The sequence below is a fragment of the Lipotes vexillifer genome, unplaced genomic scaffold (assembly GCF_000442215.2).
Source record: "Lipotes vexillifer unplaced genomic scaffold, Lipotes_vexillifer_v1.1 scaffold102, whole genome shotgun sequence".
In the NCBI taxonomy this organism is placed as follows: Eukaryota; Metazoa; Chordata; class Mammalia; order Artiodactyla; family Lipotidae; genus Lipotes; species Lipotes vexillifer.
Genome location: NW_006786541.1, coordinates 1,041,597 through 1,058,878, shown reverse-complemented (window position 1 = coordinate 1,058,878; position 17,282 = coordinate 1,041,597). Strand labels below are relative to the sequence as shown.

Here is a 17,282-nt window from a genome sequence, read left to right as displayed (position 1 = left end):
CTTACACAGCATCCCTGCCAAAAATGTATAAGCTCAATTAAATCATGAGAAATCACTCAGACAAAACTAAATTGAGAGTCATTCTATGAAACAACTAGACTGAACTCTTCAAAACTGTCATCATCATGAAAAACAAAGAAAGGCTGAAGAACGATCCCAGAATAAATGTCTATCAGTACAGAAATCCCCCTCACTAATATAGGATACAATTAAATGCCACATGTTATCCTAGATTGAGGGGAAAATTCTTGGAATAACTGGTAAAATCTGAATATTGAATGCATATTAGATAATAGATTATATCAATGTTAAATTTCCAGAATTTGATAATTGTGGTTATTATGTAAGAGAATTAATGTCCTTGTTCTTAGGAGACACATGCTAAAGCACCTTGGGGCAAAGCGTTAAGATATCTATTCTCAAATGGTTTAGCAAAAAATGTTTTAATTTCCAATTATAAAATAAATCTTGGGGATGTAACATATAGGATGGTGACTATAGTTAATAACACTGTACTGTATATTTGAAAGTTGCTAGGAGCATATATCTTAAAAGTTCTCATAACAAGAAAAAAATTTTCTGTAAGTATGTGTGGTGATGGATGTTAACTAGACTTACTATGGTGACCATTTAGCGATACATACGACTATCAAATCATTATGTTGTATACCTGAAACTAATATGTCAGTCATACCTGAATAAAAATAAAATTTTAAATTTTTAAATATTTTAAATGATAATATGTATATACAGAGTTAAAGCAAATGTAAATAATTGGTGAATCTATTTGAAAAATTATAGGTACTAGTTTTGCAATTTGTCTATAGGCTTGAGATTTTTCAAAATAAAAAGCTGATTAAAAGACAGTTCTGTGCAACAGAAGTATGTTGAGCATGAATTTCAATAGTCATAAAATTTCATAAATAATACTTAAATATCAATACATAATTATTGAAAGAGTATACCTAGAAAGCTTAAGCTTTGTTAGCTGCACATCCATTCTATCAATTACTGGTGGGTTTGAGTAGTCTTCACCAGATATCAGACTGAACTGATTCTGAACTCTGATTAACCCAAGATCTACCACTACTGCATTGGTAGAAATGGAAGACTGTGGGATGACTATAACTGGTGCTTTCAAATCGATATTGATAGAAACACGAAAGCTCCTCTGGGCAAAATCTTTCACACTTGTGGCAGCCTTTTCTGCAGCCTGAGCAGTGGCAGCACTCAGAGCCTCTTTGGCTGTCTGGAAATTGTTCAGGAAGTTCTGTGGACACAAAATAAAAGGAGCAATTCAAACAGGAGGACAAGCACCTCATTTCTAACACCGTCTTCTTTTTATTTATGTGCTAATTTTTTTCCAATAAATAACTTTCAGTTTAGTCCTATCTTTCTAGTTATTACTGATTATCCATCCATATTTATGAGCTACCTGACAAGGGCTAATTATAATTAGACTTATATGGCTGAGGAACAGAGAAAAAAACAGTTTTAATAGTTTTTGCACTTGAGAATTTGGATTCATTATATTCCAGCAAAAATAATTCCAGTTCTAGACAATGCTAGACAAAAAATCATTATATGATTCAGATTTCAACTGTTAAAGAAAGGTTTTGACCTCTACATTAATCCATAAATACCATCAATAATCAAATCAATGCACAACCTAACGTTCAAAGTTTTAAGATTTGCAATAATCATAATTATCAGACTTATTTTAAGTATTTCTAAGCCAAAAAATCTATATATAAATAGTGATTTTACCAGAAGTGACATGAGGAACTTATGAAGATAGACAATCTGAATACAGCCAACGTTCAGTGACACCACACTATCCACTTTGGACATGTCAGTATAGGAATCCCCCTCAGTAGCATCTGGATACAAATCCAAGTTAAAATGAAAGACTTCATTTCCCATTATTGACACAGCCTGAAAAGCAGAGATTTGAATGCACTCCATCCAATGGACAATGACAAAATAAAATCCCAATTTAAAAGGGTTTATAATCATTACAGGAACATTTTTCTATCAAAATATATTTTATTCGTATTTTAAAAAATAAATTTTAAAATAAAATCTCACGTTCAATCATCAAAAAATATTAATGATTTACTATCACCTACTTTTTTATGAACTGTCTTAGGATCAACATCTGTGACAATAATATTTTCCAATCTGGCAAACAGTGACTGTTTTCTTGACTGAAGAGAAAGGGAAGAATCAAGTCCTGGAAAAGAAATTATATTATTATAATTTCTATAGATACCATAATAAGATCTGAAGATTTTTCTTCCATTGCATAACTTTATTCTGTAGGTGATTTTTTTAATAAATTTAGCAATGTTTGAACTCACAATTGATAAATAAGTGCAATATTAGATATTTTTAGTTTTATGAACAATGAAACCTATAAACTCATTAAAAAATAATTATTTGAATTTTCAACCTTGTGAAAAAACTACAACTAGTGCAAATAGATTATCTTAGGATTTTAGTAAATTCTTTACACCTTATATCCAGTCATTTACATGGAGACTATAAGAGTTTCATGAATCAAATTCAGACTAGTAGATGCACTGCCAGTTTAGAAAGAACAAAGAAAAACCCTAGTTTTCTGGGTTTTAAGTTCTTCAAGAATTGTATCAAACATATTCTTTACCTTTACCAGATCACAATGAGCTGGTAAAGATAGAGTCAAAGAAAAAAACTACATTCATTTTAGCAGATTTTGCCTAAAAGAACATAATGGGCTCATAGGATTTGTTCTTCGTGATAAGGTTGCTTTGCATTTGTACCAAGATAAAGTGTATTCACAGACCTTAAACTGAATTCTGGGTTGATACTTAGCTCATCAACAGCATCCCTACATTGACATTAGTATTCCTTTCACCTCTGAGACAACTCTCAAAAGGGTCCAAAACACCAGTATGTGTGGTTCAACTCTCAAAGAGTTAAGAAAACATGCAATCCAATTATGTCATAAAATAAAATAATCCAGTTTTCAGAGCTCAGAGCCTTCCATTTTATATATACTTTAGCATTGCAAAAAAAAAAAAAAAGCTTATCTTTTAAACAATTTTTAACATCATGAGAACTTTTACCTTGAATCTTGATTTCAGCAATATTGTTCTTCTCATCACAAACAATAACACAGAAAGCATTCAACTTGGCAAACAGCCTGAAGTGAATAATGTCACTCTCCTTAGAGGATACAATCACTGCATATAAACAAAGCAATTCTATCACGGTGGATTCTAGTAATATACACTCTATTAAGGTTTCTTCCCTATATTAAGTGAACCATGGTTCTGCTTAAAATAATTTTAAAATTCTCAAATTCTTAAGTATTTCAAATATTTTTTTGCTTTATATATTCTTTATATATAGTTTGCATTTTTAATAGTGAGATGTACTACTTTGATAATGTAAAAGCAAGAAAAAACTTAAAATACATAAAGATAACGACACTCAAACTCAAGGAAGTTACTGAATATTAAATAACATGCCTATGGTCCCATAGTTTAAGTAGCAGAGTCAGGATTTGAACTGAGTTCTTTCTGATCCAAAAGCAGGGCTCTTATCCAATTCAATGCTATCCCTGCACCCTGGCCCTCATGTCTCTGGGTCTTGATTTCCTTATCTGTAAAATGTTAGGGAAGATTAACCCTTTATGGAGTCCTTTCAGGAGCCACTGAGAGGAGGAAGAGCTCAGAATAAATACAGGTCTTCTTCCCCTAATACCCATATAAAGGCATCCCCCATCACCACCAGAATAAGAACAAAAACTTTTTTTTTAAACAACAGTATTAACTACATTTATCTTACATATCAGGCACCCACGTATGACTCAGTTTGAAGGAAAGAACAAAGGTAGGCAAAATGGCATGTACATGACTAACCAGATGGTCTCTAAGATTCCCCAATTAGCTCTACAATTCTAAAACCCTTACTAACAAGAAACAAAACAGTGTTTTTCATACTTTTCTGCAGAGCTGAATTTTTTTGTTGCTTTTCAGTAGAAACTTGTACTTCCTTGGTATCACCCATGTTTTGGCCATCTGATGGAATAATGGTTGTCAGGTAATTAAGAGAAGAGAGAAGAGCTTGTGTATGCAGCAACAGGTTTAAAGATGAAAAAGCCACCTAGAAATATTTTAAAAAGAAAATTAGTTCCCAGGCCAATTATACCAGTAGTCTGCATGATGTATGCAAAAGGCTCCTAACTAGGCTTGCATCACTGCCGTACACCACTTAAAAGGAAGAGAGAAGAGAGGAAGCCTCACAACTCACAGTCCTTAAACAGGCAATATAATGGAGAGTAAATTATACTTACACATTTTGGGGGTTCATTTGAGTATCAAGGTAACCTAATTACTCCATTTCCCAATCCTAATTATTTTCAAACAGGATCTATTCTTTTAACAGAATTTCTTACCTTAAGTGTTTGTTCAGTTTTTTCAAAACTAGTTTGAAAACTGGGTCCATTCTTATCAGCCTAAAAAAAACCAAAAAAAGAAAGAAAAAAAAAGTTCTAAAGAAGGAATTAAGACCAAAGTAAATGAATCATTTACTTATAATCTTTACTTAATTTATTTATATTTAGTTATAACTATTTTTAAGTACATTATATATTTAATTTTATTATCATTATTATAAAGTTACATCCAAATCTATTTATTTATCATAAGAGTAAAAACTTGTCCTCCTCTTCAAACAGAGGAGAGCATGGCATCATTCACTTTTGGGAAACTGCAGCTAGGGATCAGAATGATTAACTCTGAGGGTTAGAAGGTTTAAAGGTAGTCTAGCCCATCTATCACCTAATGTTTAAATACCTTTAGAAAGTCTTCAGCAAGTCTATTTTAGGATTATCTCCAGTGAAAGAAACCTCATTTTCTTAGAAATCCAAACTTTAGAGAAGTTTGATTTAATGAGGTCTTCACACTGAATCAAAAATCTGTCTCCTGGGACTTCCCTGGTGGTCCAGTGGGTAAGACTCCGTGCTCCCAATGCAGGGGGCCCGGGTTCAATGCCTGGTTGGGGAACTAGATCCCACATGCATGCCACAACTAAAGATCCCACATGCCGAAATGAAGATCCTGTGTGCCACAACTAAGACCCGGTGCAGCCAAAAAAAATTAAATAAATAAATAATCAATCAATAAATACATATTTTTAAAAATCTATCTCCTATCATAAAAACCAATTGGTTCAAGTTATGTCCCTTGGGAACATACACAGTAAATTCAAAGTTTTACCTCCTGTGAGAAGCCTTCTGGCTAGATCAATATCCCTGCCTCCCTGCTCCCATAGTGCTTTGTGTTCTTCCTTATTAAAGAATCAAACACATTATATATTTTTTTGAATTTTATTTTATTTTTTTATACAGCAGGTTCTTATTAGTTATCCATTTTATACACATCAGTGTATACATTCCAATCATAATCTCCCAATTCATCACACCACCGCCCCCTGCCACTTTCCCCCCTTGGCATCCATAAAACACATTATATTTTAATTGTTGTTTACCTATCTCCCTACTGGTCTACAAATTCCTTGAGAACAGAGAATGTTTTTCATCTCTGTATCCTAACACAACCTGACACAAAAGACATTCAACAGTTATTGAATAATTAAATAAATCAACTAATCTTGAATGAAGCTGAATACCATCAGTTCATATAACATTCTTCAACATTCTTCATATAACATATTTTTGAGCCCTTCCAAATCCGGGCAATTCTCTTCTGAACCAAATTCAATTTGACTTTATCCCTTTTGATGTAGGATACTTAGCCAAATATCACCTACACATACAATGAATGTAGGTAGGTGAATGTGCCCCAGAAGACAGTAGTAGAACCTACTTCACCCCAGGCTTCCATCTTTGTGGACAAGAAGTGTGACTTTGTAAAATCCTAGTCCTTACTTGAGTGAAAGAGAAAGAGGTGTGCAAATGGAAAGAGAAACAGTAGATATCCCTATGATTCAAACCTATGATACACAAGAGCCTTTAAGAATCTACTGTCATCTTTTTCCTTCCAGAGGATAGTTTAGAGTATACAATAAATATATAAACATTCTATGACCCTTACCTTAATGTACTCTGCTTTTAAGAGATCTAATCCAGGTTTGTCAGAAGAGCTAATCAAGTGAAGGGGCTTCTTTTTGGACCCTAGATTAAAGAAAAAGAAAAAAAAAAGTGTTTCAAATAAATTGCTCTTCTTTACATTTGGAATTTTCAACATGTCCTTTTCTTATTAAAATATTTTATTAATTAAGCTTTAAAAAACTACCTGCACATATTTTCATGGTTATTAAATATTAAGGTCATCACTGGTAAAGAAATAAGCCAATCCAAATCCTTACCTTACCTCTGACATCCAACTTACTTAAAAACATGCATACTGTATTTATTTTCTTTGATCGTACATCTGCGTTCAAAAGTAATCAAAACTTCTCTAGATATTTTTAAGACCATACGTGCATTCGTAAGGCAGTAGAAGACTACGGGTGTTAAGAATCAGGAAATATGAATTCTAATTCATCTCTACCTTTACCAAAAGCTATTTAACTTCAGTTTTCTCAACTACATAACAATGAGGTTGAACTAGAAAAACATGTAGTATTCTGTTGAGCTCTAAAATTTCATTCATACTAAAGAAATTTAAATAATTTTCCTTCGTTTAGACTAAGAGAAGGCTTACACAGAAGAGGAAATAGCTTTTTGAAGGGAGGGGAACTGTTAAATTTCTTTATATTTAAAAACAACAGGTACCACCAGATGTCCTCTATATCCTCATGTACATGTCCCAAGGAACTACTTCCAGAAGCCATGGAGGGATAAGTGATTTATCCACTCTTTTATCCATCTTTTATTATTTGCAGTTTTATAACTCCTGTTTCTGAGATATCTCAGAATTTTCCACTGAAATAACCTTCTGTAAAGGAAAAAATAGCCTAGAAAATTTATTATTTGTATTTTTCCCCTTAAGACAATAACATAAACTCCATCTCTCCACAATGCTTATAGGAGCTTACTAATACATAAAACATTTTTCTTCTAAGCTGAGGTTAATTTTAGTTAGAGCTATTTAAAAAATAACAAAAAAAATAGGTCTTTATATTTGATTAAAATACTAGGCAAATATTAGGTAAGCTTAATTACTGTAGGTTCATCCATTCCTTCATTCCTCATCCAATGAGTATACAAGATGTACACTGAAATGCATAAACCATAAAAGCTTCTGAAAGAATTAATTTTATGTCCCACCATTTTCATTTTCATAACCTGATGCTGCTTCTGATATATGAACACTATTGAATCAAAAGAATAAGAACTTCAATATTATAAGACCAGAGATAAATTCTAGGTTTTGCTATTCGTAAGATGCTTGATCTTGAGTAACTCACTTAATCTCTCTTTATTTAACCTTCCTTTGTTTGTAAAATGGGAATAATACTCCCTATATAAAGGGGATTTATATGGACTCTCTGATTAGATCATAGTAGTTAAGAATACAGACCCTAGGGCCAGATTTCTAGGGCTTTAATCATGGTTCAGCCACTAACTAACTAGCAGTGTGACCTTGGGTAAATTATGTAACCAATTTATGACTTTGTTTCCTCTTGTGTAAGTTGGAGATAATAGCATTGCCTATCTTATAGCATTGTTACAAGGATTAAATGAGTTATTATTTATAAAATGCTTAGAACACTGCTATTATTTATTATAATTATTACTATATAAATGAATGTGTTTCAGATACTCAAAAGTGATACTAAATCTGTTACTGTCTATTATTTCTAATTTTATGGCTATTACCTTGAATTTCATGGTAATCCAAGCTGATTTTCTTTAAGTAAGTTACCGCAGTTAAATCAAATGTTCTCATTGTAGACTCTGTTCCTAACTGAGTAACATTAAACACTAGAATTGTATCCTCTTCCTTCTGTTGTTTGGTAAATTCCAAAATCACCTAAAACGATCAGGACAGCCAATGAAAGGCAGATAAGTACTTCGAATCATACTTAAAAATACAAAATCCTTCTTCATATATACAGTCATGACCATAGTAGAAATTTTGCTCATACTCTTCTATTACCATCAAGTTATTTACCATGATTGGAAGTTATCATCTTTTTTGGGGTTTTTTTGGGTTTTTTTTTTTTTTTTTGTGATACGCGGGGCTCTCACTGTTGTGGCCTCTCCCACTGCGGAGCACAGGCTCCGGACGCAAAGGCTCAGCGGCCATGGCCCACGGGCCCAGCCGCTACACGGCATGTGGGATCTTCCCGTACCGGGGTAGGAACCCGCGTACCCTGCATCGGCAAGCGGACTCTCAACCACTGCGCCACCAGGGAAGCCCGGAAGTTATCATCTTAAATTCTATTATTGAGAATATAACTACATCTATCTAAAAATCATGATGAAATTTTATGTCCTTATTGATTTACCTTTTTAATTTAGTAAAAACAGGCATGTATGAATTCTTCCTGAATATGATTTTTTTTTTTTTTTTTTTTTTAACGGTACGCGGGCCTCTCACCATTGTGGTCTCTCCCGTTGCGGGGCATGGACTCCGGACGCACAGGCCAAAGGAACCCGTGTCCTCTGCATCGTCAGGCAGACTCTTAAGCACTGCGCCACCAGGGAAGCCCCTGAATATGATTTTTTTTAAATCTTTATCTCAAAACTAAAAGTCATGTCTGGTGATATAAGAATCATCTCCATTAATGTCAAAAAATATGACATTTAGTATTACACTACTATTCAAATTTATTGTAGAAATGATAGCCAGTATATTTAGCCAGTGAAAAATAAAACATATATGTTGCCATTTTTAAAACATCCAAGTTCTTTGATCTCCATCAAGAGATGGAGGTCTTTGCCCCACCCCCGCAGAATTTGGGCAGGGTTGTGACTGCTTCAATCAACAGAGTACAAGGCTTCCCTGGTGGTGCAGTGGTTGAGAGTCCGCCTGACGATGCAGGGGACACAGGTTCGTGGCCTGGTCTGGGAGGATCCCACATGCCGTGGCAGTGGCTGGACCTGTGAGCCATGGCCGCTGGGCCTGCGCATCCGGAGCCTGTGCCCCGCAACAGGAGAGGCCATAGCAGTGAGAGGCCCGCATACCGCAAAAAAAGGCCATGAAACTTCCACCAGGGATTTCTCATTCTGGGGGAAGCTAGTTGCCATGTAAAAAGTTCAACTACCCTGAAGCTGCCATGGTCAGGAGGCCGTGAGTTGGTACTGTGGTCAAAAGTCCCAGCCGAGGTCCCAGCCAACATCCAGCATCAACTGCCAGCCTCATGAGTGAGGCATGAGGCCCACTGAGAGTTCAGGTCACTGCTACTCTAGTCAAATGTGACTGGAAGCATGTGAAAGACTACATGCAAAAATTACTAAGCTGGGCCCTTCCAGAATTCCTAACCCACAAAACTATTAGCAAGATAAAATAGTTGTTTTGAACTATCAGATTTTGGGGAAACCTATAAGCCAGCCACAATAACTGGAAAAATATAAATGCTGAAAAAAAACAAAAACTAATATTATTAGCAGTGATATAATCATATACCTAAGAAAAATCAGGAGCATCAAATGAAAAACAGAAACAATAAAACAGTACAGTAAGATATTCAGTACTGAATGGATATACAAAAATACATTTCAAATAAATCAATGATTTAAATGAAAGCATTAAAATCATAAAACAATAAATAAAATCATGGGTAAATATTTTTGTAATGGAGGATAGTTTTCTAAACACACACTAAAGCTAGAATATAAAGAAAAAATTAGATTTCACCACAGAAATATTTAAAACTTTGGAATGGCAAAAAAAGGTCAAATTGGGAAAAATATTTCAAACAGCACTATTTTTTCTTAGATTATTTTTATTGTTTATTACTTTAGTTCATTTATTCAATACTCAATAAAATATTTATTGAGCACCACCTTCCATGTATGAGGGTGTGCCAGCCACTAAGAACATCAAAATGACCAGGACAGACAAAGTCCTTGTCTTCAAGAAGCTTACATTCTAGGGAGGATGGGGAAAAGCAAAGGTTGCTATTTTGTGTTGTGTGGTCAGGCCTTTCCAATAAGATGGCATTTCTAAAGGAAGTAAAGAAGCAAGTCATGCAAGAAAAGAGTTTTCCAGGCAAAGGAAACAGCAAGCACAAAGAATATGCTTTGGTATACAAGAAAGAACAAAAGGCAAGTGTAAGCTCCATGTGGAAGAACTCTGCTTACTGCTGTAGCTCTAGTACCTAAAACAATGCCTGGTACATGACAACACTTGATAAACATTTATGGAAGGAATAAATGAAATATGGCTGGAGCAAAATGAGCAAGGAAGAAGAGAACAGCAGATGAAGCCAAAGAAGTCACATGGTGTGACCTGTAGACCATTTAAGGCCTTGTATGCCATGGGAAGAATTTACTGTGAGTGAGGTGGGAAGCCTGTGTAGGGTTATAAGCAAAGCAACGGCATGAACTGACTTTCCCTTTAAAACAATCACTCTAGGGACTTCCCTGGTGGTCCAGTGGTGAAGAGTCCGCCTTCCAGTGCAAGGCACACAGCTCGATCCCTGGTCAGGGAACTGAAATCCCACATGGCATGGGGCAACTAAGCCCACATGCCTCAACTAGAAAGAGAAAACCTGCACGCCACAACTAGAGAGAAGCCTGCATGCCACAACAAAAGATCCCGCATACCACAACTAAGACCCAACGCAGTCAAAAAGATAAATATTTTTTTAAGAAAAGATTAAAAATAGTATCACTCTAGCTACAGAACAGAGTACATGATGGAAGCAGAGAGACAAGAGGCAACAGTCCAATCAAGATATGATGGTGACGTGGACAGTGCAATAGCTGTGGAAGGGAAGAGCAATCATTTGAATACATTTTGAAGGTAAAGTCAAGGGGTTTTCTGATATGTTAGATGGGAGTATGAGAGAAAGACAGAAGTCAAAGAAGTCTAAACATGGAGAACATATCTTTCTTTAAACAAATACCAATAATACTTAGATATAAAGCAGTCACTAAGAAATACCTCCTTTTTATACCTTTTGTGTTTTATTTCAAAGCAATGCATATTCATTTAAAAAATTTTTAATATATATAAAAGCAAACAGGCGGGAATGAAAAACTATAATCCCACCACACAGAGATGAACACTGTCATTTATTAAAAAAAAGTGTGTGTGTATGTGTGTGTTTATTTTCTAAATGGAACCATAATATCCTTGGAATTGTAATCGCTTTTTTTTTTCCCCCAAATAAAGATATGCGGTGACCGTCTCTCGATGTCAATGTTTTCTTTTATTACTACCAGACTTTCAATGGCTGTAAAAGCCGTGTTGCAAATTTAGGTCGCTTACATTTTTCTAAATTATAAACATGACAATAAACTATATTATTTGGCTTAAAAGTTGAAAAATGTTAAAGTAAACATGTCACAGAAATTTTCTACAGAAAAGAAAATCCTAACTAAGAGTCTCGAGCTTTTCCAGAATAGATCAGATATACCACATATCATACTTGTATCGGTTTTTACAAAATAACATGTCATTTTCTTGGAAGTATGTGTGTGTGGGGGGGGTGGCAGTAGGGAAGACAGAGTACCACGTTTTAAATATACTTAATGTTTGGGTCTAGCATGAGACAGTTTATAAGGACAGCAGTAACAAGAATATATTTGTTTATGGACAAAACAAATACACATACTTCTTTAACTTCAAACTTCAGTAGAAGATTAATGAGCTCCTCATTTGGGGCCTCAGCAACCTTTTTTATGTCTGACCCTTTCATACTTTTACCAGTCTGTGTGTCTCCATCCTCAGCATCAAAATACTCATCATCAGACTCTAAAGGAAGAAGACAATTGACTTGAGAGAATGTCCATCGAAAACTGCATAAAACACTCAAACTGAAATCTCTCAAAAGTAAAATTCATTTATTAGACATAACCTTCATATTCAGAATCAGAATATAGCTTCTTTCTAAGTCCCACAGAGTGACTCAACCTGGCATGGGATAATCATATATAAAATCAAACAGCCCTTCTATTTTCTTCTTCAACACTTCTGATTGTTTTTCACTTTAGTTTATTCATTCAATTTTCAATAAAATATTTACTGGGTATCATCTATCACATATCCATCTGTACCAGCCACTAAGGACACCAGGGTGACCAGGACAGACATTATCCTTGTCCTCATAAAGTTTACATTCTAGTTCAAAATGAAAAAAGATCAGTTAGACCAGAGATAGAGAAAAGAATCAAGTAGAGATCAGGGCAAAAAAAAAGCAGCTTATTTAGAATCTTAAACACTGTCAATCACAAAAATACTTTTATTCAAACAAAGAAACTTGGCCTTAAATGAAAATAAATGACTCGAAGTCTCACTGTTGGTTAGTAGCACAACTGGAAATAAAGCCAGTAAATTACTATAACACTTTCACAATTCCTTTATTTTCTGAAAAGTTTATCTCTAGGTTTGGTTTAATAAAGAACATTTTACCTTCCTCACCTGATTCCACTCCATCTAGCAACAGTGGCGTACCAAGTAGGCCTTTTGTACTAGCTGGTGTAATAGGAATTGAGGATACCTAGAAAATAATACAAAAAGTTTTCTAAACATACTAATTTAGCAGGATTAAATGTACATAAATGAGAGAAATACTGAAAAAATAACAGAGGATAGAGAGAGATGGAAAGACACATACACAGCACACAAATCTTCCAACAAAGAACGTTATGCAATCAACTAATGGCTGGCTGGAGTTTACTTATTATTAAGACCACCACCTGCATTTACAAGGGCAGAACCATGTATAACTCTAGTAGGTAAGTCTACCTATCATTGTGTGGCATTCATTAAGTTGCTGTCTATTACAATATTAATTATACGTCTTTTTGACAGGTCCCTCGAAAATGGTATCGACATTAGTTGGCTCTCAAATTTCATTTCAAAGTAAATGCAAGTCCAACATTTATGTTGTAAAGATTAATTCCAAGTAAAGTGATCTAGAACTTTTAAGTCTAACATATAAGAAAATTTTATAATGATCATTTTATTTTGCAACATTTTAAAGAAGATTTCTATACTTAGCTTTATTTAAAATACATTTCCTAAATTTGAAAAACATTTTTCCTTTCATTTATGTATCTTTCTTTCCGTTATTCCCTATAACAGACTTTCCACCACCACTCCAAAATGAAAGTAGGCTAGAGTCTTTATTTATTCAATGCCATATGCAGTTCTGTACAGAATCAACCACATTAAACCTCAAAAATGTATTAAATAAAGGAAACTGGCCCTAAACAATACTGAAAAACAAAACAGCTCACAAAAAGATGAAAAAAAATCACCATATATACAAATATAAAGATATTTAGCATTTTTATTATCTCCATTTACCTGTCTCTCTGGAGACTGTGCAGATGATTTCTGTGGCAAGGGTATACTGTTAATCAAATGTAGCATGTCTTTCATCTTCTGATCAGAAATTCTCACATGCATCAGAGGAAGCCCTCCAGACACTTTAAATCTAAAAACATAATTAATTCAACTATAAGGTTTCAAGGTCCAGCTTCTCTATACTATGGAGGTGGGGAAGGGAATGGAGAAGAGACTACATTCTGGGGTCAAAGTTACTTTGGATATGTTTTAATCTAATTACATTAATGCCTCAACATTGTCAGGGAATGGGAAGCTCTATGTAAGCCAAGTTTTGTATCCTTCTTAAGCAGCCAAACCTTAAGTTAACTAACTTTTAGGAAGATATTTTCAAATACAAATTATCTATGTTTTAAAACCTAAAACACTACACATAACATTTCCTGGTGTCAAAAATTTCTCATTCTAAACATCAAAGAGTATCTACCCCATCATTCTCTATCCCCTCACCTCCCATTATTTCCTTTCATAGCATTTATCGGCACCTGACATAGCATATGTACACTTGTTTATGTCTCCTCTGGTTAAAATATAAGCTCCATGAGAAGGTTATCTGTTTTACTTACTGCTGAATCACTGTTGTGCTTTCATCAGGTGCTTACTTTTCAGCACGTGTTTCTCTTCTGCTTCCCTATTACACCTAACTGCCTGGGTTTGCTTGTCCTAATAACTTTGGGGCAGCTATCTGCTGCTCATAAAGCTCTTTCAGGTTGTTTATCTTTGACTTCCTAACTAAGCTGTGAACAGCTCAAGTTGACAGATGCCTAACTACTAAACGAAGAATGATTTTTCTGTATAATGCAACCACTAATGTTCAAAAGAGGCCAGTTAGCTGTTCCTACCTCAAAGGACTGAACTTTCTGTGAAAGTACTCTGTAAATTGAAAAGCACTGTAAAAATGTGAGATGCTTCTTTATTATTTCTGAAACATTGCATAAAACTAATATCATCCCAAATAGAGAGACTAGGTAAACCCTCCCAACTAAAATAACTAAAAAAATGGACAAAATATGTGAAATAACTATTTCAAAGACACTGGACATCAGTCAACAAAGGAAAGTTGAAAGATGGGAAACAAATGACTAAAGTTGTACAAATACCCAGTCTACTGACTGAAGAGTTTCAGAATGTGTAGGGTACAGTTAAGCAGCATTTCAAGGGAAATTTAAAGCACTAAATGCCTGTATTAGAAAAGAAGAAAGGTCTCAATTGAATGGTCTCAGCTTCCATCTTATGAAACTAGGAGAGTAAATAAAACAAATGAAACCCAAAGTAAGCAAAACAAAAAAGCAATACTGTATGTGAGAGTGGAAATCAACGAAATAAAAAACAAATACAATAGAGAAAATACTTGAAACCAAAAGCTGATTCTTTCAGAAGATCAACAAAACTGATAAACCTCTAACCAGACTGATCAGAAAAAAAAGAGAAAAGGGACAAGTTACTAATATCAAGAGTGAGAGAAACAGCAACACTACAAATTCTCCAAGTATTAAAAAGGTAAGATGGAAATATTATAAACAATTTTAAAACAATAAACTCAACAACTAAGACATGAAAGACACACTTTTTCATTGCAATGCAAGCTATCAAAGATCACTCAAAAAAACAGATAATCTGAACAGCCGTATATCTATTAAAGAAACTGAATTTAAGTTAAAGAAACTTAATTTGTAGTTAAAAACCCTCCCCCAAAAAAGAAAACTCCAGGCCCAGGTGGCTTCATGGGCAAATTCTACCAAACATATAAGAAGGAAAAAATACTAATTCTACACAACTTCCCTCTATGAAGCCTGATACACTGATGCCAAAACAAGAAAATAAAAGCACAGATCAATATCCCTCATAAACAGAAATGTAAGGTTTTAAAACTTCGTAACAAAATTTTAGCAAGCCAAGTCCAACATTTTAAAAGAATAATACATTACTACTAAAAGAGCTTTATCTAGTAATGCACGGTTGGTTTAACCTCCAATTGATAAAGAGTATCAATGAACTAAAGATACACGTACAAATAAATCTCTAATCAATTATACTGAATGAAAGAAGTCAAGAAAAAAGAATTACAACTCTATGATTTTATTTATATAAAATTCTAGAAAACGCTAACAAACCTTTAGTGTCAGAAAGATGAGTGTTGCCTGGGGATTGAGGGGAGAGGAGTTAGCAGGTAGGGATGTGAGGGAGAGAATACAATGGGACACAAGGACTTTTGAGGATGATGGATGTGTTCATTATCTTAACTATGGTGATGGTTTCATAGATAAATACTTACGTCAAAACTTATCAAAATGTACACTTTAAACAAACATAGCATATTAAATGTCAATAATACTTCAACAAAGCTGTTTTTAAGAAGGCAGCAGATAATTTCATAATTATCTACTTAAATTCAAAATTCAGTTTCTACTTTCCATTCCCTTAGATTATTCTCAAGATTTTACATGGTTCCATAATCAAAAGAGCCTATAATTTTTGAAGATTTTATATTTCAATATTGAACCTTGAATTCGATCCATTCAAAAACAGGGATAACCAACTTTCACAAAATGTAAAAGCCCAAGTACTTCTGAAATAAGAGAGGTGATATATAATTCAAATAAACATTTCCTTAAAAATGTATTTCTGCTGTAAGATAATCATTATTTTTTTCTGTCCTTCAGAAATCTAGCTTTGCTTTCTTAAAATTCAGTAACTGATGCAGACATATTTCACCTTGTTGATTTTATAATATAAAGGAAACTCATACATTACCTAGCCATTCTGATGTCTTTTTCCACCATTGCCTTGGCCAACTCAACATGAATATCCATGGGTTGCAATATATGCATAGTTGATGGATGTTGAAATCGACACTTTTTCCAGTTTTCATCTTAAAAAAATTTTTTAATTAAATGACTAGTTTTTATTAATTAGTTTTAGATTATCAGATGTTCTATGGAAAAGTAACCTATTAGAAAATAATTAACAAATATATTCAATGATGACTTTTACTTCTTTCAACATACAAGCTAAATGACTGACCTACATTTTTTAACACAGATTGACAAAAGTCAAAGACTATGATATAAAAATAATTCTAAACATTTATTTGAAGAATGTTTTCTAATAACATCTTACATTTTAAAGCAAACAGGGAAAATAACCTAAGAATTTACTGCCTTGATTCCAGAATTAGAGATCAAGGTTGGGGGGTTGCAGTGAAAAAAGGAAAAAACAGGGAAAGAAAGACAAGAAAAAAAGAGGTTTCTGGCGGTCCTAAGTGCAATAATTCTAAAGCAAAAATGAGTTTTATCAAGCAAGATTTTATGACAAGAAGTGTAAGAGTCACTTTTCTTCCAAATAAGAAGGTTCCAAAGGCAGACTTCCAATGACTGAAAGAACTCTACACAGATCTTAACTGATGGCAATGAAGGAACATCTTTTATTGCTTATAATTCAAACAATTATTATTAAGTACATACAAAAGAAAAGGCAGCTTTAATGGTCTGTAAAGGTACTTCTCTTCAAGGAATTAATAGGCTCACTCTATAAAACTAAGTAGAGCATTATATATTTACATTTTAATAAATCTCATCACTCCCACTATAGTATACACTCTGCACACAGAAACTATGTCCTTTCCTTCAGTGACCTACCACAGACTGATACTCAAGGATATTTTGCAAATACTTATTATTGCTTCTAGAAACTAAAGAAATACAGAGAACCAACACTCTTCATTTAAGCAGTAGAAACCACCAAAGCTTTTGGAAAATAATTAAATTCACTACTTTTAGGGTTTAAAGACTATATCCATACTTCTCA

The 17,282-nt window shown here is 33.9% G+C and overlaps 1 protein-coding gene across 4 annotated transcripts in view; it reads right to left on the bottom strand.

Moving 5' to 3' along the window:
* Positions 1–17,282, bottom strand: part of VPS13C (vacuolar protein sorting 13 homolog C) — a 177,513-nt gene that overhangs the window by 88,106 nt on the left and 72,125 nt on the right. For all 4 annotated transcript variants that reach the window (XM_007458878.1, XM_007458879.1, XM_007458876.1 and 1 more), the window contains 12 exons: positions 16,230–16,347; positions 13,437–13,566; positions 12,546–12,624; positions 11,740–11,879; positions 7,832–7,985; positions 6,102–6,181; positions 4,442–4,501; positions 3,987–4,149; positions 3,108–3,224; positions 2,130–2,233; positions 1,768–1,935; positions 966–1,270 (listed from right to left, as the gene is read on the bottom strand). In XM_007458878.1, coding sequence (XP_007458940.1) covers positions 966–1,270; positions 1,768–1,935; positions 2,130–2,233; positions 3,108–3,224; positions 3,987–4,149; positions 4,442–4,501; positions 6,102–6,181; positions 7,832–7,985; positions 11,740–11,879; positions 12,546–12,624; positions 13,437–13,566; positions 16,230–16,347 — 1,618 coding nt within the window. The remainder of the gene's footprint in view (positions 1–965; positions 1,271–1,767; positions 1,936–2,129; positions 2,234–3,107; positions 3,225–3,986; positions 4,150–4,441; positions 4,502–6,101; positions 6,182–7,831; positions 7,986–11,739; positions 11,880–12,545; positions 12,625–13,436; positions 13,567–16,229; positions 16,348–17,282) is intronic.